Source organism: Equus quagga, unplaced genomic scaffold (genome assembly GCF_021613505.1).
Source record: "Equus quagga isolate Etosha38 unplaced genomic scaffold, UCLA_HA_Equagga_1.0 203_RagTag, whole genome shotgun sequence".
NCBI lineage: Eukaryota > Metazoa > Chordata > Mammalia > Perissodactyla > Equidae > Equus > Equus quagga.
In genome coordinates this window covers 2,553,701-2,581,421 of record NW_025798627.1, presented here as the reverse complement: position 1 = coordinate 2,581,421, position 27,721 = coordinate 2,553,701, and the positions used below count along the sequence as shown (strand labels likewise).

Sequence of the window (27,721 nt, the reverse complement as noted above, 5' to 3'; positions counted from 1 at the left end):
TCCGCCCCGCCCCCCGCGCAGGCCGCCGTCCCTACATCCGGGTACCGACTCCAGCCGCCCAGACTCTGGCACTATGGTCATGGCGGAGGGCACGGCAGTGCTGAGGCGGAACAGGCCGGGCACCAAGGCGCAGGTACAATGTTTGCACCTTCCCTGTGGGGGGACTCGCGGCGCCGCGCCGCCTCTGGCAGCCGGCCGCCCCCGAGAGGAGGTTGGACCGGGGCGGCAGGCCGGCGGGCGGGGGCACGGGCCTTCCGGAGCCGGAGCACCTCAGCCTGGCTTTGGCGGCGGTGGCGGCCCGCGAGGCCTGCGGGGCCCGGACTTGAGGGTGGGCGTGAGGGGCGGGGGGTGGCCGCGAGGCCCGGGGCTGGGAGCCTGTCGGCGGCGACCGCTTGTTCTCGCCTCTCCGCTGACCCCCGGCTGACCCGCGTCGGAGGGGCGCGGCCGGCCAGGTGGAGAGGGACCGGAGGTTTCGGAGGGTCGGGGCTGCCGAGCGGGAGGCGGTGCACACGCAGCGCACCTCGTCTGGGCTGCCGGTTCCTACCTGGCTGGTGATGTACGTGCCCGGCTTCTGCAGTCCGGCTTGTCTAGCCGGATCCGGGTGGCGATAATTGACTTTATCCTCTTCCTCCTGCGTTTGCCTTTGACCACTGCTCGCTGCAGCTGTTCTCTGGTCCAGCAAGCTTTCAGCATCAGGTTGCGACTTGTTAGATGTCATTCCTTGTGAATTTCCTTGTTATTACGTGTGAAGCATAGTCGGGGAATGAAGGGATTATAATTTTATGAACCTTTAGTAGGACAGTGTTTGGGCTGAGTTGGTGCTTGTTAGGTAGGTATTGGTTCTTGGGCAAAAGATGGGGTGCCTCTGATTAATCTGCCGGCTGAAATGGCTTGCTACTGAGTAGATGCTCTAAAATCAGAAGAGGTGTGTTAAAATGTAATTTTAAGAAAAAGTGATATGAGTGAAAAAAGCAAAACAACCATGGAGCTATGACCGTGTGCCAGAGACTGGTTTTTAATATCTTGCACAGGATTTTGGAAAGGGAGTCCTTTTGAAGGGATCTTTTAGATCCAGACACCTTCCCAGATCCATGTTACAGATGAGGAAACCGCATTTGCTCAAGGTTGCCTAGTCTCCGGATTCTTAGTTCACTGGGGACCTTTTCTCTAACGACCTGCTTCTAGTACTGAATTTTAGAGAATGTAGTTGACAGTCTCATTATAGAGTCACGTTAAGCTGTCAGTTACTTATGCCAGTTTTGTGGTCATAGTACTGGGAATTTATATACTATTCTTTATTTTACCCTTTCCAAACTTACTTTCTTTATAAATGCTCTTTCCTCGGATACCCTTACTACTTACTCTGTGGAAACATTATTTCTGATTGTTTTCTTAAGTGATCAACTTTTATATTTTTACATTCAGAAGTGGACTTTTGTACTCACATGCTGAGAAGCATCACCTATTTTTATTTACTCAAAAGTTCTTAATGTTGAAAGGTTAGAACATAGTATATTTTAAGTTAATATTGTAACACATCTCTTTGCCATGTCGTTAGGAGTAAGTCAGATCAGAAAGCCCCTTTGCTTGTTGCCATGTTGTCATAGATCAAGGTTAAGTAAAATCTAACAGAGAAGGTTAAGATTTAAAAAAAAAAAAAAAGACAGTTTAAGCAGCATTCTGTCCTATCCCTTGTCTGTCACACTAATTTCTTTCAGTGAAATGGGTCTATTCTAAAATGATTTATTTAGAACTATAATACAGTAGGTAGGATATCTTCCTACTTATTTTTTTTTAATTGGTTAGATTGGGATATAGGCACATAGTTGGTTTTCCATAAATGTTTATTGACTGAATTAGATGAGAATGTTCTTTAATCTGCATTTTGGTTCCTCTTGTAAGTGTTTAAAGTATATCACAGTTATGATGAGGCAAAACATTTAATTCCCAATTAACTTTTTTACATCTTTTCTGAATATAACTATGTGTGTTTTCTAATATTTTTACAACAAAATATTCTAGAAACTATCTAATTTTTTTTTCTTGAGGAAGATTGGCCCTGTGCTAACATCTGTGCCCATCTTCCTCTATTTTATATGTGGGATGCCTGCCACAGTGTGGATTGATAAGCAGTGCATGGGTCCGCATCCGGGATTGGAACCAGCGAACCCTGGGCCGCCAAAGTGGAACGTGTGAACTTAACTGCTGCACCACTGGGCTGGCCCCTGAAAACTATCTAATTTTTTTTAAAGGAAAGAATAGGCAAAATGTATTGATAGAATATATTTCTGTATAAGTTATATAGAAGGAATTTAAAAACTACTCTTTAATAATGTTTAGGTGATGTCTAGGAAAAGACATCCTGGAACAATTTCCAGAAAGCTTTTCATTCCTGACATTTTTAGTTAAAGTTAGTTCATTTTCATTCAGATAGGGCAACTACGAAAAAAAAACAAAAGGAAGTATTTAAGACCCTTAAAAAGGTATACTGATCACCTACCTTCAGAACTAAGACATTATATAGTTGAATCCCTCTGTATCACGTTCTTCTGTCTTCTGGCCACTCCTCCCAGCCAATAATGGTGGTATTGTCATTTCTTTTCTTTTCTTTATACTTTTGCCGTATATGCGTTATATCCATAAGTATGCTTTGCACTTTCTTAAACGTGTATTCCTATGGTATCATACACTGTATTCTCCAGTTTGCTCCAGTTTTTGCTCAAGGTATTTGGAGACTTATCTGTATTAATTGATAAAGGATTATAGATCATTGATTTACTACTACTTTTTCCCCCAGAGACATTTACTGAGCACCTACCACATGTTAGGCATTGTGCTCCCTACTAAGGATATAAAGGTAAACTTTGCTGAGAAATCGGTCAAATGGAAAGATTCTTAATCACTTAGGGGAGTGTCTATGAACTGGAGTATCTGTAGAGGAATTCAGAACCAGTGCAAGGTGATCCACAAAAATATCCCCCTTAAAAGAAGACTTTTTAGTTGGATGAGAAGTTTTTGATGAAGCTCATATTTTGATTTAGAAATTTAAAACACTATTTGGAATTGGAATAATAATTTGTAATACCTGTCTACAGTAACACTTATGGAGCAGTAACTACTACTATTGCTACCACTACTACTACTAACACTAGCTATTCTCCTTAGGTAAAAACTGATTCAGTTTTTTGCTGCCTGGGGATTTTTTTTCAGTGTAACTTTTTGAGAGATAGTCAACCATGATAAACAAAAAAGTGATAGACGTATCTCCTCAAGTAATATACCTAATATGGAAGCCATATTTGAGGAGTTTGTGGTTGAAAAAATATATTGCTTGTAATTCAATTAAATAAAATCTTGGTGTTCCTTTAAAAACATTGAATAAAACTCCTTTAACTTATTCACTAATAATCACATTGTTTGTGCTATGAAGGTTTTTCTTCTCCTCTAGTGTAACTTTGGATCTTTATTAACAATTGAAGTTAATCATAATAGTATTGCATCTTCTTTGTAACTTTGTATGTGCTTTAACCATGAATTTTTTTTTATAGGATTTCTATAATTGGCCTGATGAATCCTTCGATGAAATGGACAGTACACTAGCTGTTCAACAGGTAATAACAATAGTTTTTCAACTGCATTAACCTAAGCATTTTACCTCCGTTGGCATAGTTAAGTGTTCCTATATCTTTTAGCACAAACTGGAATCCATGGTATTAATGGAATGCCTGTTTAAAACTTTTATCAACCCTCATTTAGTTTTTGTTGTTTTTTTTTTAAGATTGGCACCTGAGCTAACAACTGTTGCCAATCTTGTTTTTTTTTTTTTTTTCTGCTTTATCTTCCCAAACCCCCTGTACATAGTTGTGTATCTTAGTTGCAGATCCTTCTAGTTGTGGGATGTGGGACGCCGCCTCAACGTGGCCTGACGAGTGGTGCCATGTCTGTGCCCAGGATCCGAACCCTGGGCCACCGCAGCGGAGCGCGCGAACTTAACCACTTGGCCACAGAGCTGGCCCCAACCCTCATTTAGTTTTAAGATGACATGTTAAACTATAATCAAACTTAAATACCTTTTAATATCTGTTAATATGTACCAAATTAAGGTACCAAATTTGATTTTAGAATGAATTTAACTCAAAATTATTGAATACTAAATTAGAATAACAGATAATTAAGTAAAAGAAATAGCATACTCATTTGGTGACTGAAGACTTGAGAACACATATCTAAGCTTTACATTTTATTTTTTATTTATTTTTTTAATTTTTTTTTTATTGGGTTAATGATAGGTTACAATCTTGTGAAATTTCAGTTGTACATTATTGTTTGTCAGTCGTGTTGTAGGTGCACTACTTCACCCTTTGTGCCCACCCCCCACCCCACCCTTCCCCTGGTAGCCACTAATCTGTTCTCTTTGTCCACATTTTTAAATTCCTCATATGAGTGGAGTCATACAGAGATTGCCCTTTTCTAAGTGGCTTATTTCACTTAACATAATTCCCTCAAGGTCCATCCATGTTGTTGCAAATGGGAAAATTTTGTTCTGTTTTACGGCTGAGTAGTATTCCATTGTATATATATACCACGTCTTCTTTATCGACTCATCTGTTGATGGGCACTTAGGTTGCTTCCATGTCTTGCCTATTGTAAATAATGCTGCAGTGAACATTGGGGTGCATAGGACTTTCGGAATTGCTGACTTCAAGCTCTTTGGATAGATACCCAGTAGTGGGATAGCTGGGTCATATGGTAGTTCTATTTTTAATTTTTTGAGGAATCTCCATACTGTTTTCCATAGTGGCTGCACCAGTTTGCCTTCCCACCAGCAGTGTGTGAGGATTCCGTTTTTCCATATCCTCTCCTTGTTATTTCTTGTCTTTTTATTTATTTACTCCTTTTTATTTTCTTTATTATTCCTGAATACACTTCACTGTGTTCACTCCCAGTAGTCTAATTTTGTCCCTTTCGCACACCCCCTAGCCCACTTCCCCTCTGGTAACCACTAATCTATTCTCTTTGTCCATGTATTTGTTATCTTCCACATATGAGTGAAATCCTGCTGTATTTGTCTTTCTCTATCTGGCTTATTTTGCTTAACATCACACCCTTCAGGTCCATCCATGTTGTTTGCAAATGGGACAATTTTGTCTTTTTTTATGGCTCAGTAGTGTTCCTGTGTATATATCTATACACCACATCTTTTTTCTCTGTTCATCAGTTGATGGGCACTTGGATTGCTTCCATGTCTTGGCTATTGTGAATAATGCTGCAATGAACATAAGGGTGTGTAAGTTTCTTTGTATTGTTGATTTTAAGTTCTTTGGATAAATACCCAGTAGTGAGGTAGCTGGGTCGTCTGGTATTTCTATTTTTAATTTTTTGAGAAATCTCCATACTGTTCCCCATAGTGGCTGCACCAGTTTGCATTCCCACCAGCAGTATATGAGGGTTCCCGTTTCTCCACAGCCTCTCCAACATTTGTTGTTTTTTGTCTTGGTAATTATAGCTACTCTGACCGGTGTAAGGTGATATCTCGTTGTAGTTTTGATTTGCGTTTCCCTAATAATGAGTGACGTTGAGCATGTTTTCATGTGTCTGTTGGCCATCTGTATATCTTCCTTGGAAAAATGTCTGTTCATATCCTCTGCCTATTTTTTGATCGAGTTGTTTGGGTTTTTTTGTTGAGTTGTATGAGTTCTTTATATATTTTGGAGATCAAGCCCTTGTCTGATAAATGATTTATGAATATTTTCTCCCACTTGATTGGTTGTCTTTCTGTTTTGTTCATGGTTTCCTTTGCTTTGCAGAAGCTTTTTAGTCTGATGTAGTCCCATTTGTTAACTTTTTGTTTTGTTTCCCTTGCCCAAGTAGACATAGTATTGGAAAAGATGTTGCTAAGACCAATGTCAAAGAGAGTACTGCCTATATTTTCTTCTAGGAGTTTTATGGTTTCAGGTTTTACGTTCAAATCTTTAATCCATTTTGAGTTAATTTTTGTGCATGGTGTAAGATAATGGTCTACTTCCATTCTTTTACATGTGGCTGTCCAGTTTTCCCAGCACCATTTATTGAAGAGACTTTCCTTTCTCCATTGTATGTTCTTGGCTCCGTTGTCAAAGATTAACTGTCCATAGATGTATGGTTTTATTTCTGGGCTTTCAATTCTGATCCATTTATGTGTTTGTCTGTTTTGGTGCCAGTATCGTGCTGTTTTGATTACGATAGCTTTATAGTATGTTTGAAGTCAGGGATTGTGATGTCTCCAGCTTTGTTCTTTTTCCTCTGGACTGCTTTGGCTATTTGGGGTCTTTTGTTGTTCCGTATAAATTTTTGGATTCTTTGTTCTATTTCTGTGAAGAATGTCATTGGGATTGCATTAAATTTGTAGATTGCTTTGGGTAGTAGGGTCTTGTCTTTTTAGTAATAGCCGTTTTTATGGGTGTGAGGTGATATCTCTTTGTGTGATTTGCATTTCCCTATTAGTTAGTGATGTTGAACATCTGTTTGTGTGTCTGTTGACCATCTGTATAGCTTCTCTGGAAAAATGTCTCTTCATATCCTCTGCCCATTTTTTAATCAGATTGTTTGCTTTTTGTTGCTGAATTGTGTAAGTTCTTTGTATATTTTGGATATTAACCCCCTATTGGATATGTGATTTCAAACATCTTCTCCCAATTGGTTGGTTGTCTTTTTGTTTTGCTGATGGTTTCTTTTGCCATGCAGAAGCTTTTTAGTTTGATGTAGTCTTATTTGTCTATTTTTTATTTTGTTTTCCTTTGCCTTAGGAGACATATTCAAAAAGATACTGCTAAGACTGATGTCAGAGAGCATACTGCCTATATTTTCTTCTAGGAATTTTATGGTTTCAGGTCTTACATGCAAGTCTTTAATCCATTTTGAGTTAATTTTTGTGTTATGGTGTAAGAAAGTTGACTACTTTCATTCTTTTGCATTGGCTGTCCAGTTTTCCCAACATCACTTATTGAAGAGATTTTCCTTTCTCCATTGTCTGTTCTTGGCTCCTTTGTCAAAAATTAGCTATTCATAAATGTGTGGTTTATTTCTGGGCTCTCAGTTCTGTTACACTGATCTGTGTGTCTGTTTTTCTACCAGTACTGTGCTGTTTTAATTGCTATAGCTTTGTAGTATACTTTGAGATCAGGGAATGTGATGCTTCCAGCTTTGTTCTTTTTTCTCAGGATTCCTTTGGCTGTTTGGGGCCTATTGTTCCATATATGAAGTAAGTTTCTTGTAAACAATTGGATCATGTTTCTTTGTTCTTTCTGACAATCTTTGTCTTTTTTTTTGAGGAAGATTAGCCCTGAGCTAACATTTGCTGCCAATCCTCCTCTTTTTGCGGAAGACTGGCCTTGAGTTAAGATCTGTGCCCATCTTCCTCTACTTTATATGTGGGATGCCTACCACAGCATGGCTTGCTAAGCATTGCCATGTCTCCACCCAGCATCTGAACTGGCGAACCATGGGCTGCTGAAGTGGAACGTGCACACTTAACCGCTGGGCCACTGGGCCAGCCCCCAATCCTTGTCTTTTAACTGGTGTATTTAGGCTATTTAATGTTAATATAGTTATTAATATATATGTTTATATTTAGGTCTACCATTTTATTGTTTGTTTTCAATTTGTTTCCTCTGTTTTTTGTTCTTCTATGTCCCCTTTTTTTTTTTTTTATTTTATTTTTTCTCCCCAAAGCCCCCCAGTACACAGTTGTATATTCTTCCTTGTGGGTCCTTGTAGTTGTGGCATGTGGGACGCTGCCTCAGCGTGGTTTGATGAGCAGTGCCATGTCCGCGCCCAGGATTCGAACTGACGAAACACTGGGCCGCCTGCAGCGGAGCGCGCGAACTTAACCACTCGGCCACGGGGCCAGCCCCTCTTCTATGTCCCCTTTTCTGCTCTTTTTAAGTGTTGTTTGAGCATCATTTTTCTTTTTCAGTGTATTCTCATTTTGACTATCTCTTTATATAATTTTTTGATGATTGCTCTAGAGATTACTAAATACATACTTAGCTTTTTGCAGTCTACTTAGAATCAGTATTTTACCACTTTGATTGAAATGTAGAAACTACCATCATATAGAACCCCTTTACCCTCCCTCTTTATGCTGTAGTTTTCTGTGTTACGTCTACATACATTAAAACCCCCATCAGACAATGTTAGATTTTTTGCTTTCATCTGCCAAGCGTATTTTAAAGAACTTAAGAGGAGAAGGGTTTATTTTATTTACACCCAGATATTTGTAGTTTTTGTTGCTCCTGATAGTCTGTTTTCTCCTTGTATTATTTTTCCTTCTGTCTGAAGAACTTCCTTTGGCAGTTCTTTTAGAGCAGTCTGGGAATTCTCCTTAATTTTCTTTCATCTGAAATGTCTTTAATTTATCGTCATTCCTGAAGGATTTTTTTGTTAGATATACAATTCTAGTTGAGAGTTCTTTTCTTTCAGTGCTTTAAAAACGTTAGGCCATTTCCTCCTGTCTTCTATGATTTCTGATGAGAAAGCTGCCATCATTTGAATACTTATTCTATAGGTCATGTGTCTTTTTTCATTGGCTTCTGTATCTTTAGTTTTTGACAGTTTTGATTATGTATCTAGGCATGAATTTCTTTGGGTTTTCCTGTTTGGTGTTCACTCTGCTTTTTTTTATTGTCGCGAAGTATACATAACAAATTTTACCACTTTTGCTACATTTGAGTATACAGTTCTGTGGCGTTAGTACATTCACTTTGTTGTGCAACCATTACCACCTCCATCTCCAGAACTTTTTTTCCTTCCGCAGCTGAAACTCTCTACCCATTAAACAATAATAGCTCTCCATTACCCCCAGCCCACTCAGCTTCTTGAATTTGTAAGTTTGTGTCTTTCCCAAACTTGGGAACTTTCCAGCCATTATTTCTTCAGATATATTTTTTAGCACCACATTGTTTTTCTCCTTTGTCTGACTCTGGTGACATGACTTTTAAACATTTTGTCGTTGTCCCACGAGTTCCTGAGGCTCTATTTATTATTGTTGTTATTTTAATATTATTTATCTCTTGTTCAGATTGGATAATTCTTATTTATCTATCTTAAAGTTTATTGATTCTTTGCTCTGTCATCTCCATTCTCCTATTGAGTCCAGTGAGTATTCTGTTTTGGTTATTATATTTTTCAGTTCTAAAATTTCCATTTGGCTCTTTATATCTTTTTTTTGCGATACTTCTGTTTCAAGTGTTTGCAATTTCTCATTGTAGCATTTTTATAATAGCTGCTTTAAAGTCTTTGTCAGATAATTCTAACATCTGTGTCATCTTATCATAAGTGTTTTGTGATTATCTTTTCCCACGATAATTGAGATTTTCACATATTCTTTGTATGCCAAGTAATTTTGGATTATATGCTGGACATTTTGAATATTATGTTGAGACACTGGTCTTATTTAATTCCATGGAGAATGTTCATATTTTCACTTTAGCAGGCATTTGACCTGGTTAGATACAGGCTGCAGGTTCCAACCAAACTGAGGTTCCAGTGTCGGTTCAGTTTTCAGAACTTTTGTGCTACTTCTTGAATCTGTTCTGTGTGTGCACCAACTCCTGGTCAGCCTGGGTGGAAGTATAGCCATTAGCTCAGTTCTCAAAGTCTGTCATATGCTAATTAGGACCAGATCCATGCATGCATACATGCACAGATTGGGGTTGAGCCCAGGAGTTGATATACAGCTTTATGGGGTCACTTTTCTGAGCTTCTCTCTCCCTGACACTTTCTCATTCCCTGGGCCCACTTCTTTGGTCCTCTGGCCAGAAACCACTTACTGGAATTGTGCTACAGTGGTGGGAAGGCAAAGGCAGAAGAAGAAACAGGGTTTGATCCCATCACCAAATGGAGAGGAAGGGTTCTCTTCCTCAGAATTTTGTCTCTTGCATTGTTCTGTTGCCAGCTGCTTTTGCTGGCACTGTGGAATTGTCTCAGGCTATGAAAGAATGGAGAAAAGGGAGAGAGAAAAGAAACCAGGGGATTTCTTCCACTCTCTGTGAGCTTTAGGAGTGCCTTTTTCCACTGCTTGAGCCAGAACTAAATAGTTTCTTCTGTATCTCTCTGTTCAGCACCAGCAGTGCTCATTTTTGGGTTTCATCCTGAATTGGGTTCAGGCCAGGATACCAGAGAGGAAAAGAAACAGCAAACTCATCACCAGTTCAGTGGTACTTTGAATTTTGGTGTTCTTCCCTGCTGCTTTTTCTGATACTTGCTTTACAGAGACCTCAGATAGCTGTGCCGTGCATTCTGTCCAGATATTAAAGTTTCGTTGAGTGGGAGAGAAACATTGATGTGTGTTTAGTGCATCTTACCCCAAACTGGAAACAATAAAATGCTTTTGCATGATGTTTTATTGCTATGTATTTTACTTTTCCCAAATGATTTCTAAAAACTGCTTTAGGAATAGTCCTACATAAAATACAGTACTAGATCATTATAATTATTAAGAATTATAGCCCACAGGAATAAATCACTAGAGAGATATATGTCTGCCTTTTTCATAACAGGAGGAGTAAAGATTTCATACCTTCGTTTTGACATAGTCTGAAATCTGGTACAGTAGATTCCTGTACTGAGGAGACTTGAAAGGCCTGGGAAGTGAGCACATACTCACAGTGTCTGAAATGTTAGTAGAGCTTGATCAGGTGGTGGCATCAGGTGGAAGTGGCAGTGTCTTTGGAAGCTCACTGAAAAGGATTGTCTTCAAGAAAGGGTAGTAAGTTAAGACTTTGAAGTTCTTGGAAGCATAAAGGACACTATTGTTTTGAGGTTGTCTTCTCAATTCTTCTGTAGAGTTTCTTAAAGATTTCAAAGCCAGTTTCTTAAATAATAGTTGTTCAATTTATTCAGTTTCAAAAACTCTTAATATTAAAATTTACCAGTAAAAGTTTTAAGAGGTAATGGTACTGCTTTCCCATTTAACTGAATTACTAAGTAAGCAACATATTAAAGATAATGTTGAAAAGGTACTTGGGTATTCCAGCTTTTCATGATAGAGCTAATTCTTGGATTTTTCCTATTTCATATTTGTCTAGTGCTGCACATGAAACAATTAATCTTAGTTTCGATTTACACCCCATGATGTGTAACAGTAGAGAAACATGTTGCAGTTTGTAAACCGTTAGTTTTCACATGTTTGTGAGGAGGATAAAAATAAATTATTGACTGAACAGAAGTTGCTCATAGTTGTAACTCACAAACAATGTAAAAATTTCCTTATGGCAAAAGTTATGTTCAGTGAGCATTAGGACATTTATTTTTCCTAGCTCATTTTATAATAATAGCTGCTTCTGTTTGCATGAAAGTATAGAGGACTCAGTTCAGAAAACAAGATAGGGGCTGGCCTGGTGGCGCAGTAGTTAAGTTCACATGTTCCGCTTCTCAGCGTCTGGGGGTTCACTGGTTTGGATCCCAGGTGCGGACCTACATGCTGCTTGTCAAGCCATGCTGTCGCACGCATCCTACATAAAAAGTAGAGGAAGATGGGCACGGATGTTAACTCTGGGCCAGTCTTCCTCAGCAAAAAGAGGATTGGCAGCAGATGTTAGCTCAAGGCTAGTCTTCCTCAGAAAAAAAAGAAAAGATAACGTTTTTCTTTTATTTCTAAGAATTTCTTCTGTTTTCTTTATGTTTTACATAAACTTCATTAATAGAGGATTCTAGATTCCTTAAAGATTGACAGCTTGTAACTCTACTTATCACAAAATTTTGATAATTATAAGTAAGTTCAGTTACCAAATATGTGGTTAAAGAATTAATATTGATTATGAGCAAACCATTTTACTGAGAATATATTTTCGTGTGCCTAATTAACAAACTGATTTTGGGATCACCAAAGAATGCAAGAGAATTAGGGTCTACACTCTATTTTTGGTAAATTTTCTCAGCCCTAACCCTCCATGGCTTTAACATTTCAGGTAATTACCTATCTTCATCCTTGACTGCAAGTAAGGCAGTTTAGGTGAAGTCAGTAAACGTTTATGAAAAACCTCCTATGTGCCAGCTGCTAATACCAGAATTCAAAACAAAACTAAGTCTGCATTTTCTCTTTGAGGGCGACACATGGAAATAAATAAGTGCTATTTATTAAGTGTGAAATAAATGCTATTCAGAGTTCTGTAGGAGATATAATGGGAGCAGGAAAGATAAGAGTGAATAGACGAATTGCTAATTTAGATTTTACAGAGGACAAATGTGGTAGGAAATCAGAGGAAGTTCTGTGAGGAATCGAATAATCAGGGAAGACTTGAGTGTGTTGGGGGAGAGGAAATTTGAAAAAAATTGGGTGGGGAGTTTGGGGTGGCCACTGGAAAAGGTATACAATTTAGCTGTATCTGTTTGAAGAGAGAATCAGTTCCATGCAAAACTTTGGGATGGGGTCAGAAAATCAGGAGCAGTGGTTGAAATAGAAATTAGAGATTGGGCTGGCCTGGTGGGGCAGTGGTTAAGTTCACACGTTCTGCTTCAGTGGCCCGGGGTTCACCAGTTTGGATCCCAGGTGCGGGCATGGCACTGCTTGGCAAACCATGCTGTGGCAGGCATCCCACAAATAAAGTAGAGAAAGATGGGCATGGATGTTAGCTCAGGGCCAGTCTTCCTGAGCAAAAAGAGGAGGAGTGGCAGCAGATGTTAGTTCAGGGCTAACCTTCCTCAAAAAAAAGAAAGAGAAAGAAATTAGGAAGTCCTTAAAAGTTTTTGAGGAAGCTTTTGACATGAGAGTGATGTTCAAGAAAAATTGTCTGAAAATAGGTTGGGTTAAGAAGGCCCTGTAGTTATTAAGCTTCTATAATCAGGCATTTAATCTAATCTAGCCTATTCAGATTTCAGGGTATTTAAATCACAGATTGAATGAAGCATTAAAAGATCTGAGATTTAAAGTTTAATTTTATTTAAATTGAAAGTGAACCTCCCTGCCTTTTTTTTTAAGCTTAGTTTTTCTGCTAGTCTTTTTTTTTTTTTTTTTTGGTGAGGAAGATTTGCCCTGAGCTAACATCCATTTGCCAATCTTCCTCTTTTTTTGCTTAAGGAAGATTGCCAATCTTGGTGCCGGCCCCGTGGCTGAGTGGTTAAGTTCACGTGCTCTGCTTTGGAGGCCCAGGGTTTCACCAGTTTGGATCCTGGGCGTGGACATGGCACCACTCGTCAAGTCATGCTGAGGTGGCATCCCACATGCCACAACTAGAAGGACCCACAACTAAAAATATACAACTGTTTACAGGGGGGCTTTGGGGAGAAAAAAGAAAAAAAAATCTTAAAAAAAAAAGATTGCCAATCTTCCTCTCTTTTATACGTGAGATACATCCACAGCATGGCTGATGAGTGGAGCAGGTCTGCATCTGGGCTCCAAAACCCATGAACCCAGGCCACCAGAGTGGAGCACGCAGAACCTTAACCACTCGGCCACGGGTCCAGCCCCAAGTTGTCATTTTTAAACGATTTTATTGGACATAATTAACATACCATAGAAATCACTCATTTGAAATACACAATTCACTGGCTTTTAGTATATTCACAGAGTTGTACAACCATCACCACAGTCTAATTTTAGAACATCTTCATTCCCCCTGAAAGAAACCTCACCCCTCTTAGCAGTTATCTCCATTCTCCTTTGTCTCCCTTTCTTCCCCTAGTCCTAGGCAACTACTAATCTATTTTCTGTCTCTGTAGATTTGCCTATTCTAGATACTTCATATTAATGGAACCATATAATGTGGATCACAGTTATAGTTACATTGTCTATATTTTATGTTCGTATGAAAATTATGGTTTGGAGTTTTGATCCCCATTCCAGTCCTGGTATATACCATATCTACACTTACGTAGTAGGTCCTATCCCAAAGAAGTTGCGTTGGAGAAGACTAGGTAAGGGTTACCTCCTTTCTTCTGAATTACTCATTGTGATTCTGTACTTCGTTTCCTATTTCATGTATAACCCAAAAGTTGAACCACAAGAGTGGTTATGTATTCAAAAATTATATATATTTACCATAGGATTTACCATGTAGTATAATATTTTAATTAACTGTAAGAACGTCTTTGTTTATAGTATATTCAACAGAACATAAGAGCAGATTGTTCCAATATTGACAAAATTCTTGAACCACCTGAAGGCCAAGATGAAGGTGTATGGAAGTATGAACATTTAAGGTAGGTCCTTATGATATATCAAAATAGTTATAGTACTTCTATTAGTGAAAATAACCTTTCATATTAATCATGATTATGAATCATAAATAAAATCATTATGTAAGTGCAGACAAGAAAGCCAAATTCTAAAGCTTTAGTGTTTTCAGTGTTATAAAATGTTCCACTTTATTTGCTGATTATTTTCTATAGTTATAGATTTGGGCCTTACTATCTTTTTACACAGTTTTCCTTAGTCATATCCTTTAACCACTCCTTTAACCACAAATGCATTATTTCCATTTACCCACTCGAATAAATTTATTTCTCTGTAGAGGATCATATCAAGGTCCTAGTCTAGGTGTGCTATCTGATGAATTACCTATTAACTACTGTGAGCTTCCAGTCTTCTCTTTGGTAAATAGAGATTAATTGTAATCTTGAAGTAAGGAGTTTTGGAGCTTTTCATAATATCCTTTGAATGAGAAAATTGATGACCAGTGAATGACTAGTTAACTAGGCTTAACTTTAGAAGCAGCTATGTCCTAAAATTACTCCGTTGTTTCTTGAAGTTATAAACTTTAAAGTGTAAATGGGAGCTGGGAAGAGTTGATCAGGTAAATAGAATGCAATGTGAGATATATGTTCTTCAGGGTTTGTTACTTTTGAGTGGATTTTTAAATAATAACTGGAGTAGAAATGTGACTTTTCCTGAATAAATTAGACCACGTTTCCTGTGATGAATGCCTCAACTTGTAGGCAAGGCACTTTTTGTGTGTGTTATGCTGCAGGCTTGTCTACATATTGCTAAGACATATTGTCTTGTCATAACAGTTCACCAGTTTCAGGATGCTAAGACTTCTTTGTACCTGCCAGTTTCTTGGACAAATCACTTGACTACTTGATTTAGTTTTTTTAAATACATCTCAAAGCATGATAATTAAAAGTATAAGTATGTAGATATTTTCCCTTTCTTATAAGATAGAGAGCACTTCAGTATAATATATCGTTTGCCTTATTTTGATCAGCTTTGATAATACTACTTATCTGGTGGGATTAGTGATGAAAATTAGTGAGGATTTTTCTTTTTTACTACAAGCATAATTTCTAGCAAGTGAGGGCTGATTTTTGTTTACAAGGTAATTATTTCAGGTCCAAGAGAAACTTTTCTTCCCTATTTAACTTAGACTATGAAATATGCATTATACAAAACTTAGAAAATCTTTCTCATGCATATTCCATTTGTCCTGGTGCTGTTTTTACTTTTGTTATTTTTTTCTGAATATTAGCCACGTTTTTTGGTTTTATATTTATGTATTATACATCATATATATATTCTTTTGTCTCTTTATCATAGTGTATACATCTTAATAGTTGACCAAGAAGAATTTCAAACGTAGCCTTTTGATTTTTTGCATGTGCTTGATGTTATTGATTTGAGGTTTAATACTTGCTGATATTGGTTACTGTCGTTGATTATGTTATGATGTTATTGGGAATTGGGTCATGACTTCAGTCAGATCTCCCTCTAGTCCATACTGAATCTTTGTAATTAGGAGAAGATGCCCCTTCTCTGAGTGGATGCAGTCGCATGCCAGGATGCATGGCTTAGTGTCTAGAGTGTAGGCTGGATTTCACGTCTGGCTTGTCTCTTCAGCTGCACAACTATGTGTGTTAGCCCTGTATTGAATTAACTTGAAGCTTGAATTAACTTGAATAGGATTGCACTATCTGCCACAGATTTTACCCATAATATTGCCAAATCAGTTGGCGTAATTTTGCTGTTGGCTGTAAGTGGGTTGGACTAGATGAGAAACTTGTTTAGCCCCACTTGTCTTTAGTGGAAAACAAGGAAAAACCATAACATGTAGTCTACAGATATGGGGCAGTGAGGGTGATGTGGTGATTCAGAAATGGTGTTATTTTTGTCATCTAAGAACAGCATTATTAGGCATCTGGAAAGGAACTAAAATTATGAACAACTGAAAATTTGACCCTTTTTATTTGCTGCCTTCTATTATAGTGTACTTTAAATAAATAAGTATAATTTTTCTTTCATATATGTGCAGATTTTTTTTTCCTTTTGGGATTTTCTTTTATCTTCTAATTGTGTAAGCTTTAGCTTTGCATTTTTAGGGAACCAAAGTGTTCTCATTTGTTTGACGGGGAAACATTGTAGTGATTAATTTGATAGGATTTTTAAGGGGAATGTGTTGAGTATTTTGACAGCTATAAAGTAAGTTATCTTTATGACATAGAGGATTAATTGCCTTTTCATATCAAATACGGAGTTTGTCTAAAAATGATGATCTCAGTGTCATGTAATTTACTCCATTCTTCATTTATTCAAAAATATTTTTTGAGCACTTACTATGTTCCAAGCATTGTTCTACGCTTTGTAATTCTCAGTTTGGCAATTTTAGGAGGAAAGTGTATCATGAAAAAATGCCCAAGATTTATTAAGTGACAAGAAAGCAAATTACAAAACTGTGTATGTTATGATCCCAGTGTATTTTAATCATGGAAAATCAAATTGGCATGTAAACGATAATTATCTTTTAGAAGAAGTGGTGAAATTATGGAGGACTTTCCTCTTCTACATATGTATTTGGTCATGTTTGCAGGTTTTATAATGAGCGTGTCGTTTGTAATCAGAATAAAACTTGTAAAATACATGGGAGTATAAAACATCTAGTTTTTTTTCTTTGTATCTGTTTGTATATAGATATATGCACACAATTTTTTATAACTGGAATCTTACTATGAATATAAACATATATCCTTTCTATGTTTGTGTATATACCATTTTACTACTCTCCAATTGCTAATCATTTAGAATGTTTCAAAAAAATTTTTTATGTATGTGTAGTCCTGTGAACATCTTTGTACATGGTATATCTGCCTGCAGTTCTGATTATTTCATTAGAATAGGTTCTTAGGAGAATGACTTAGTTAAAAAATATACACTTCCTAAGCATCTTGGTAAATACTTCCAAATTACTTCTTAGATACATTGTACCAATTTCCAGTGTATAAGAGTGATCGATTCACTGAACTCTGATGTTGAACATTATTAAGGTCGTTTAGTTTTGGGTTTTGTTTCGTTTAGTTTTGGGTTTTGTTTATTAATCTGTATGTCTTTGTAAGAAATGTGCTATGTAAATTCAGGTGGTGTGGATCACAGTGTTGAGGGAGGAAGGATGGTACTGATGGGATTCTGTTTTTACAATTAATATTCTAAAAATAATGTGGAGAATAAATAAGACTTTTCATTTATGTATTTACATTTTTAGGCAATTCTGTCTTGAGCTAAATGGACTTGCTGTCAAACTTCAGGTAATAGTTTCTTTAAAGCTATAATTGAAAGTTCTGGCTTTTTTTTCTGTTTTTGTAACTTAATGTGCTTACAAAGACTTGCCCAGGATTTCTAATTATTGTAGACTTTTACATGCAAATGTAATAATCCAAATAAGCGTTTTCATTATTATTTTACATATTAAGAAATGTAACTATTTTTAACAGAGTGAATGCCATCCAGATACATGTACTCAGATGACAGCAACCGAACAATGGATTTTTCTTTGTGCGGCTCATAAAACTCCAAAAGAGGTGAGAATTTATGAAATAGAATGACTAATAAATTTATCATGACCTAAGTTTCTCCAAGACAGTGGTAGACAAATTTTTAGAGTTTCTACTTCACTGTTTATTTTGCCGTTTGTTTTTTTTTGTGTTTTTTTCCCTAAAGATTGGCACCTGGGCTAACAACTGTTGCCAGTCTTTTTTTTTTTATTCTGCTTTATCTCCCCAAACCCCCCCCTGTACACAGTTGTATATCTTAGTTGCACGTCCTTCTAGTTGTGGGATGTGGGATGCCGCCTCAATGTGGCCTGACGAGCGGTGCCATGTCTGCGCCCAGGATCCGAACCCTGGGCCGCCACAGCAGAGCGTGCGAACTTAACCACTCGGCCACGGAACCGGCCCCTGCCATTTGATTTACAATTTTTTGCTGCAAAGTTATTGCCACAGTGCTATTTTAGGATCTCTTATGATTAATATCATTTTTCATAATTGAGCAATTGCATGGGCTACAACTTACTGGCTATCACAGAATAGCATCTGTCACATCATGCTGATATCTAATGTGTAATGGATGAGATATAACCTGTTTAAATTTTTGGTTCAGTCATAATTTCTTTTGATAGGAATGACTGTTGGTGATTACTAGTTGATACTTAGTCTATTAAGTAGAAATGTTGCTTTTGATCTTTTTAACTTTATAGGTTATTTTCTCTCTACATTTCATTAATATTTCTTACTATTTATTTGAAATGCACCATAATGATTTTCCTCTCCATAACTGGTCCTATATTGAAAAAGTTATTCATGTTGTTTTCTCCTCGTTTAGTTTTTGTCAAGGTGAGAGTATAGGAAGTAGCAGGTGTTTATAAAACGTTTTTTGTTTTAAATAATTCCTTCATATTATCTGATACCCTGTACATTTTCATTTTTCCTTAGTTATTTCAGAAATGTCCATCACAACTGGTTTGTTTAAATTATGTGTTAACATTTCCCTTGATGTTCATTCCCTCTTAATCTATAGTAATTACTTTTTACTTGACATTGACTCATTGAAAATAATTGGGTTAGGCCAGTACTTTAGAATTATAGACCTTCAAATGATCATTGTATTGACAGCCCTCTAAGGCTTGAAGACAAGTGACTCTTTAGTTGAAAAATTAACATCTGATGTTCTTTTGTTTGCAAAAGGTAAATTCTCCAAAATAAGGAGTGTCTGGTACCACTCTAAGCAAGTAGTACGTATTTGCAAGAGAGATTTCATTCAGGGTGTTACTTTTTTGTGTTACTAAATTGAAGCAATATTAAGATTGTGTTTCATTCTACATCTGGGAAAATCCTAGCAGTTTTCATTGATAATTCACTGAAATTGGCTACGTAGTATAGCGTGATGTGATCATTGCAATTAGGAAACTGAATCAAGGTCAGTTTCATTTTGGCAAATAGTAAAGATGCATTATTCTCACATTAGAGTAGAAAAGCTATCCAGTTTGTAATGTATTATGAGATTTATGTATACTGTCATTGTCATATCCACTGTTTTCTTTGATTAATATTAAGTGAAAAATAGGATGATCATCAGCATTAGGTCCCGTGAATGATTCTTAAAATTGCAACATTGCTTGCTGAAAACTGGCTCCATTGAATTGTCCAAGTGCCAAGGGAGGATGATAGTAGAATTTGTAAGCAGTAGTTAAATGGAATGGGATTACTATAAAAATATAAGCAAAAGAGAATCTTGAAAGGACACTTTTTGAATTCTTTTGTGCAGTCAGGAAATAATAGCAACTGATAGTTTAGGCACTAAGAAAGTTGCTCTTATGAATTAAAAGCACTGGGCAGATTCTGAAGTGGAAGAGGCAGGGTACTCAGCACTGGTGATGATTTATTCAGTGTCCTTGGGAATTAAAGAGGCATCGCAGCAAATAGACTTAATTGTACAAATAGTGATTGTAAGTGACAAAGGTTATAAGTTGTCACTATCTGTTAACCCTTTCATTCACATGGAGGTTGTGGTCACTTGTAGCTTTATGAATATATGTTTGGCAAAATATAATTTATAAAAATTTGTATACATTACTGACTATTTTGTAATCTACTATATTTTTCCAGCTTTTTGATGTTACCAATGATGTAGAGTAGGATTAGGTAACTGAGAATTAATTGGGAGGAGATGGAGGGAAGCAGCTAAAACAAGGCAAAACTCTTCCCAACTCCAAAAAAAAATCCAGAAATCAGTTAAAGATCTACACTTACGCTGTCTGATACAGTAGTAGCCATGAACTGCATGTGGCTGTGGAGCACTTAATGTGAGTAGTCTAAATTGAGATGTACTCTAAATGTAAAGTACATACCAATTCAAAGACTTAGTACAAAAAAACAATGTAAAATATCTCATTGAGAGGTAACTGAGCGGGGGGCCGGCCCAGTGGTGTAGTGGTTAAGTTCACACACTCTACTTCGGTGGCCTGGGGTTTGCAGGTTTGGGCCCTGGGCGCGGACCCACATACTGCTCATTGAGCCATGCTGCGGCAGTGTCCCACATATGAAATAGAGGAAGATTGGCATGGATGTTAGCTCAGGGACAGTCTTCCTCAAGCAAAAAGAGGAGGATTGGGAACAGATGTTAGCTCAGGCCCAATCTTCCTCACAAACAAGCAAACAAAAACAAACCTGGATATCTACATACAAAAGAATGAAGTTAGACCCCCCTCTCTCACACCATATACAAAAATTAGATCAAAATTGGGGCGACCTGGTGGCGTAGTGGTTAAGTTCATGTGCTCTGCTTTGGTGGCCCAGGGTTTGCAGGTTCAGACCCTGGGCACGGACCTGTGCACCTCTCGTCAAGCCATGCTGTGGTGACATCCCACATAGAAGGACTTACAACTAGGATATACAACTATGTACTGGGGCTTTGGGGAGGAAAAAACAAAAAGGAAGATTGGCAACAGATGTTAGCTCAGGGCCAATCTTCCTCACCAAAAGAAAAAAGCATAAGAAAAATTAGATTAATATGGATCAAAGACCTATATGTATCAGCTAAAATTATAAAACTCTTAGAAAAATACATAGGTATAAATCTTCATGACCTTGGACTAGGTGGTGATTTGTTAGATATGACACCAAAAGCACGAGCAATGGAAGAAAATATAGATAAATCAGATTTCATCAAAATTTAAAAAATTTTTTTGCTTCAAAAGACACTGTCAAGAAAGTGAAAAGACAACCCACAGAATGGGAGAAAATACTTTTGCAAATCATATGTCTGATAAGGTCTAGTATCCAGAATACATGAAGAACTATTACAACTCAACAATTAAAAGAAAACCCAAATAAAAATGAGCAAAGGATTTGAGTAGGCATTTCTCTAAAGAAGTTACACAGATGGCCAATAAACACATGAGAAGATGCTCAACATCATTAGTCATTAGGGAAATGCATATAAAAACCACGATGAGAATGGATAAACAAAATGTGGTATATACATACAATGGAATATTATTCAGCCTTAAATGGGAATGATATTCTGATCCATGCTGCAACATGGATGAACCTTGAGGACATGCTGAGTGAAATAAGTCAGATACAAAAGGACAGATATTGTATGATTCTACTTATGTGAAATATCTAGAAAAGGCAAAGTTATAGAGACAGCTAGATTAGAGGTTGCCAGGGAGTAGCAAGTGGAGGGCATGGGAAGTTATTGCTTAAGGTTTATAGAGTTTCTCTTTGGGATGATGAAAAACCTTTGGTTAGAAACAGGTAGTGGTGATGGTTGCACAACAGTGAATGTAGTTAAGGCCGCTGAATTGAACTTTAAAAATGGTTAAAATGGCAAATTTTATCTATTTTACCACAATTTTTTTAAATGGAAAAGAAAGAGACACCTCACAATGGCCTACACTTCACACAGTAGCATGACTAAAATATAAAAGACAGATAATAACAAGTGTTGGCCAGGATGTGCAGAACTCTCATACAGTGCTGGTGGCATTGTAAAATACTGTTGCCGCTTTGGAAAACAGTTTGGAAGTTCCTCAAAATAGTAAGCATAGAGTTACCATATGACTTAGTGATTCCACTCCCACGTTTCTACCCAAAAGAAATGAAAACATATGTCTGCACAAAACTTGTACACTAAAGCTTACAGTCACATTATTCATAATAGCCAAAAATGCAAACAGCCAAATTTCCATCAACTGATGAGTAAATAAACAAAATGTGGTATATGCATACAATGGAATATTAGTCAGCCATAGAAAAGAATGAAGGCTATAGAGCAAGAAACATATTTTACAGAATTTTGTATAAAAAACATTGTCTAGGGGCTGGCCTGGTGGTGCAGCAGTTAAGTTCACACGTTCTGCTTCTCAGCGGCCCAGGGTTCGCCAGTTTGGATCCCGGGTGTGGATGTGGCACTGCTTGGCAAAAGCCATGCTGTGGAAGCATCCCACGTATAAAGTAGAGGAAGATGGGCATGGATGTTAGCTCAGGGCTGGTCTTCCTCAGCAAAAAGAGGAGGATTGGCAGTAGTTAGCTCAGGACTAATCTTCCTAAAAAAAAAAAATTGTCTAAAAATGTTTTGAATCAGGAAAAAAAGTCATGAGGTACTGATTCATGCTGCACTATGGATGAGCCTTGAAAACATGCTAAGTGACACAGAAGGCCACATGTTATTCCATTTTTAGGAAATATCCAGAATAGGCAAATTCATACAAGACAGAAAGTAGTTTAGTTGTTGCTTAGGGTAACAGGAGAGCATGAGAAGCGACTGCTAATTGGTACTGGATTTTCTTTTGGAATAATAAAAATGTTCTTGAATATAGTTGTGATGGTTGCACAGTTTTGTGAATATACTGAAAACTATTGAATTGTACACTTGAAAAGAGAAATTTTGTGGTATGTGAATTATATCTTAATTTAAAAATACCCTAAAACTTTAATTTTTATATCAATTATATGTTGAAATGATCATTTTGGCTATGTAGAGTTAAATAAAATATATCACTACAGTTAATTTTACTTGTTTCTTTTTAGTTTTTTAATGTGGATACTAGAAAATTTAAAATTAAATGTATGGCTTGCATTATATTTCCGTTGGACAGTACTGATATAAAGGTTGTAAAACTGTCCCATGGTACACCCAAATGACCAATATGAGAAACAGTGATTTGGGGTATTTGTTTTTGACCAGATCACCTGTAGTCATATATATGGAGAAAGATAATTTTTTCAATAAATACTGCTCATGGTACTGTTTTAGGCATTGAGTCCAATAACCATAAATTCCCATGGATGTATAGTGAGAAAAATACTTTTTTTGTTATTTAGATAATCTTTCTCTATTTGCCATGGCACTATGCTAAGCCACATTTAGTAGTTATTAATTTACATTTCTAAATACCAGCTTCAATCTCAACTTGAAAAATACTCTAGTTACTGAGTAGAGCTGGAGTCCTTGATTCCTTTCTCTAGTTCATTTTTTCCTTCTAGTTCATTCCCTGGTTCATTCTCAATTCTCTTTACTTTGATTCTTCTCCCTGTCTGCCCTCAGATGAACTAAATGAGGAGAATAACTTTGCAGTTTTATTTTTTCTTTGATAATGATTTGCCATGAGACAGTAAGTGTCATTGTTTCTGATATGGAATAGGATAAGACAGGTTTATTAAAGTATAAAGAAACTTCAGATTTCATGTTAAATTTCAAAGGAGGTTCAAGGAGAAAATTCGTTAGAGAGCTGCTAGGTTGGTAACAGTGCCAAGGACATAATAAGGGATGCTTTCTAGGATGCAAAGAGGCAGTGAGCCCTGGAGGTATTTGAGAAGAGGGAGGATTCTGGGCTACTTGGTAAAGTATAAATCGGAGTAGGAATCAGCACATCTGGGTGGTTTTCTGAGTCCTTCTTCCTAACTCTCTATCTTGATTAAGTCATTGACTATTAGTCAAGGGTAGTCCCTGCTGCTGTGCGTTGCTCTCCAGGGCTCCCTCTCATGCTTTAGAGTCGGGATATGCACACGCTTGCTTACTTGAATCTCTGTGATAGAATCAGCTTGCTCTTAGACAGCATGCCTCAAGAGCAGACTTTCCTAAGTTGGACTGCTTGTTTTTGAAGGATTCCTTATCCTTGCCTGCAGATTTTTAAGTTCGGGCAAGAAGCCTATGTGTATACTCTACAACCTAGCAACCTCAGTTTCCTCATTTGTGAAGTCAGAGGTTAGATTAGATAATGAGGGGTTCTTCCCAGCTCTGAAAGTTGTTTTCTTCTAGGTACGATGTTGAGAGTAAGAAGTTGGTAGACTGATTCATGTACCTTCTAGAAGCCTGATATTGCAGTTCATGGGGATAATAAAGTCTTATTTATTGACCTAAGATTGAATTTTACAATCATTCTGATATTGGAAAGGACTTTTTTCTTAGAATATGCTCAGGTTTTTGGAATAAGATGCCTATATAATAAATATGCCTAATCTAAGAAGTAGAGCTCTTTATCGATGCATTTTTATCTGCTTTCTTTTCTAGTGTCCTGCTATAGACTATACTAGACACACACTCGATGGTGCTGCATGCCTTCTGAATAGCAATAAATATTTTCCCAGCAGGTAAACAAAACTTAAACATGATGTTCAACTTTTTGGATTTAATTTAAAAGATTGATGTTTTTAAAAGTTAAACTAGGTTTCTGGTTAATGCATTGTATTCTTTATACTTTTTTTTTCTTTTTTCAGCTCTTGTATATTTGGCTTGTTCAATATTATTCAAGTTTTGAAATTAGGGTTGTGGTTAAACTAAAGGCAGCAGGACTTGGCTCCCAAAGTTCATAGGCCAGTTCAGTCAAGGGTAGTCCCTGCTGCTGTGCGTCACTGTCCAGGGCTCCCTCTCATGCTTTAGAGTCGGGATATGCACACGCTTGCTTACTTGAATCTCCGTGATAGAATCAGCCTTCTCTTAGACGGCATGCCTCAAGAGCAGACTTTCCTAAGTTGGGCTGCTTGTTTTTGAAGGATTCCTTATCCTTGCCTGCAGATTTTTAAGATCTGGGAAGAAGCCTGTGCATACTTTAGCATATTATTGGAGAGGTTTGTGACTGGTTTTCTCTTCTATTAAGGTATTTGTTACCAGGTGGATAGATTTGGAGATTTTTTCCCCCCAAATATCATTAACTTCAAAAAGCTTATATAAAATATGTAAAAAAATACTGGGTTTTGCCTTAGTTCCCTATATACATTTTTTTTAAAAGACCATCAGAAATAAGCAATTTTTATTTCTCAAAAAAAAAAAAGAAGAATCAAGTTCTATAGAAGAAAATAATACTTCCTTTCGGTAGTTTTAATCATCTCTAGCGGACAGAGCATTAATGTTGTAAATGTATGTTTCAGTAAATTTTGATTTATCAGGGATTCGTTTTAATTGCATTAAGCTTTAACAAAGTTTCAAAACCATAATACTGAATTTCTTAGGCCATGTGGCCCAGGAGTAAAGAACAGGCGTTCTAGTCCTACCAGCACTGTGACCTTGGACTGGCCACTTATTTTCCCTAGGCATCAGTTTCCACATTTGTAAATTGAGAAGATTGGGCTGTATTGTTCCTAAGATCTGTCCAGCTCTATGCATCTATGGTTTCTTTTCTATTTCTAGGGTTAGCATAAAGGAATCATCTGTAGCAAAACTAGGATCAGTATGCCGTAGGATTTACAGAATATTTTCACATGCTTACTTTCATCACCGGCAGATATTTGATGAATATGAAGTAAGTATATTTCACTAATTGTCCTGATACATTCTTATCAGAATGACAATGATATGTTGATACTATGTCTAGTTTTTTTGGTTTTGGATAGTAAATTAAAATAACATTTTTTTCTTCCTCTCTACAGAATGAAACATTTTTGTGTCATCGGTTTACTAAATTTGTGATGAAATATAATTTGATGTCCAAGGATAACCTGATTGTACCAATTTTAGAAGAGGAAGTTCAGAATTCAGTTTCTGGGGAAAGTGAAGCATGATGGGAATCATGTAGAAAAAATGTACTGATCACGTAACATTAATTATGTACTGTATATATATCATTTTAGACACATCAATCATGTATCCATATTATAGCTTCTTTGTTTAGTATAGGTTTTGTATGCTGAGTGTTGCCTTTTAAAATGGGGAAATACTTTTTAAGTTATTCATAAACTGTATATTCACCGGTGTGGCACTCATGGTTTTTAAATAAGATTAGTATTATCTGTTTATAATGCCTGTTAATAAAAGAATTTACAGTTTGGTAAAATTGCTGCTAAACAATCATTGGATCACAATCCTCATCAAATAAACCCATCTGTAAAAAGATGAGTGAGCTTGAGGTTTCGCACAAACCATTTACTAAAGAAATAATAATGTTTTCTTTTGGTTTTACCCCTAAGTTTAGATATTCTAGAAAATTCTGTAGTACGTGGTTCAGTCTTAACTGTTAACTTTTCAGAAATGAGATAAAAATGTTTTAAAATTCTGTTTATAGTTTTTGATATACATATATGCTTATGTGTATATCCAAATATAAATGCATATGAAGCATTAGTAATACTGAAATAATTTTACTGTACTACATAAAGTATATTCTAGACCAGCATACCTGGAAAGGATTTACCTTTCTGCAACAGTGGACTGTTACATACAAGGTGATAAATAATAAGGCATGTAAATGATGTTCCCAGTGGAAACCTGCCCTGTCCTTCCCTTCTCCTCATTTTCCTTAACTCTTCCCCAGACTACATTAGCTGAGAAGCTTTTCACCAGACTGTGATGTAGTGGTGGCTTATACCTATTTATATTTATATTTGTATTGCTTACAGATTATACCTCATATTCACAATTACATTACACTACGGGAAAAATGTATTGGCGTAGGCTTTTGCTTGTCTTTGTCTTGCAAAATTGTTCTAACTACTTGGAAAACAGTCTTTAAAGTAGTTTGGCTCTCCCTGTTAGTAATATTAATCTTTTCATCTAACCATCTAAGCAGCATTTAAATAGAGTTGAAAAATATAGTGTAGTATTTATTTTACACCCCCTCCCATAAAGTTTGTTTAAATTATATGCACATGTGAGATTTTTTGCAATAATTCCCAGGTTCTGAGGATGTTGATTAATGGTCATACATTTTTTGGACTTTGTTATCATTTGGTGTCTTAAGAAGGATTCAACTGCAGATTTTACAATCTTAGAATCTATTGAATGGTATTTTTAACAGCACTGGAGGTCTTATTGCTAAACTGGTTGTAATGAGGCACTAAGATAGGGTAAAAAAATTGTACAGGTAGTGAAAAAATATTTAAATCCATCTCTTGAACAGAGTTAACAAACATGGAGAAATTCTTTTTCATTGAAAAGGGTTATTTTGAAATGAAGATGAAAATATATTCATCTTGATTTTTTTTCAAATTTGAGGAAATTTATGCAGTATCATTAGACAAGTATGTACAGCAAAACTGTGGGAAATAGTAGCATACTGAGAGCGTGTATATATATTTCTGCCTTTCCAAGCCTGCCAGTATATTTGGCTTTGAACACTGCTGTTCCAGCAGCCAGTCATTACTTTGCCCCAACTCGTGATTATCTTTTAAGAAGCTTTATGTTCACAGTGAAAGGAATGTTGACTTTAAAATTAGGCATTTATGTTAATGTCACTATAAACCAGTGAGAAAAGTAATTTTTACACAGACTTGCTGAATATTGAGAGACTAAACTACTAAGTTAATAAATTATATATAGCAAAGTAGCTGTTCTCCCTAGGCAGTGTCTCACAGTGGATTTCTGTTGCTTGACTGTTTTCTTAGTGAACATTTGAACTAAGGCAGTGGCTGGGATTGGTAATCTGGCTAAGAAACACATTTTGAATAACATGGTTTGGTGTTCATGGGGAAATAAATATGATTTTTTTCTTTCTCATGCCATCTTACCTGTACTGTGTGTTTGGAATTGATGATAAAAAAAAAA

General features: G+C 36.7%; 1 protein-coding gene across 1 annotated transcript; it reads left to right on the top strand.

The window, feature by feature from the left end:
- On the top strand, positions 1–27,678 carry LOC124233461 (MOB-like protein phocein). The gene is made up of 8 exons (XM_046650563.1): positions 1–133; positions 3,549–3,611; positions 14,078–14,178; positions 17,448–17,490; positions 17,677–17,763; positions 24,257–24,336; positions 25,373–25,484; positions 25,612–27,678. The coding sequence occupies exons 1-8, from the start codon at positions 74–76 to the stop codon at positions 25,741–25,743; spliced, it is 678 nt and encodes a 225-aa protein (XP_046506519.1). The 5' UTR covers positions 1–73; the 3' UTR covers positions 25,744–27,678.
- The last annotated feature ends 43 nt before the right edge of the window (positions 27,679–27,721 follow it).

Coding starts and splice junctions, on each gene's coding strand:
- LOC124233461 (XM_046650563.1), top strand. CDS start 74: ATGGTCATGGCGGAGGGCACGGCAGTGCTGAGGCGGAACAGGCCGGGC. Junction 14,179..17,447: donor TGGAAGTATGAACATTTAAG/GTAGGTCCTTAT, acceptor TTACATTTTTAG/GCAATTCTGTCTTGAGCTAA. Junction 17,764..24,256: donor CTCATAAAACTCCAAAAGAG/GTGAGAATTTAT, acceptor TTTCTTTTCTAG/TGTCCTGCTATAGACTATAC.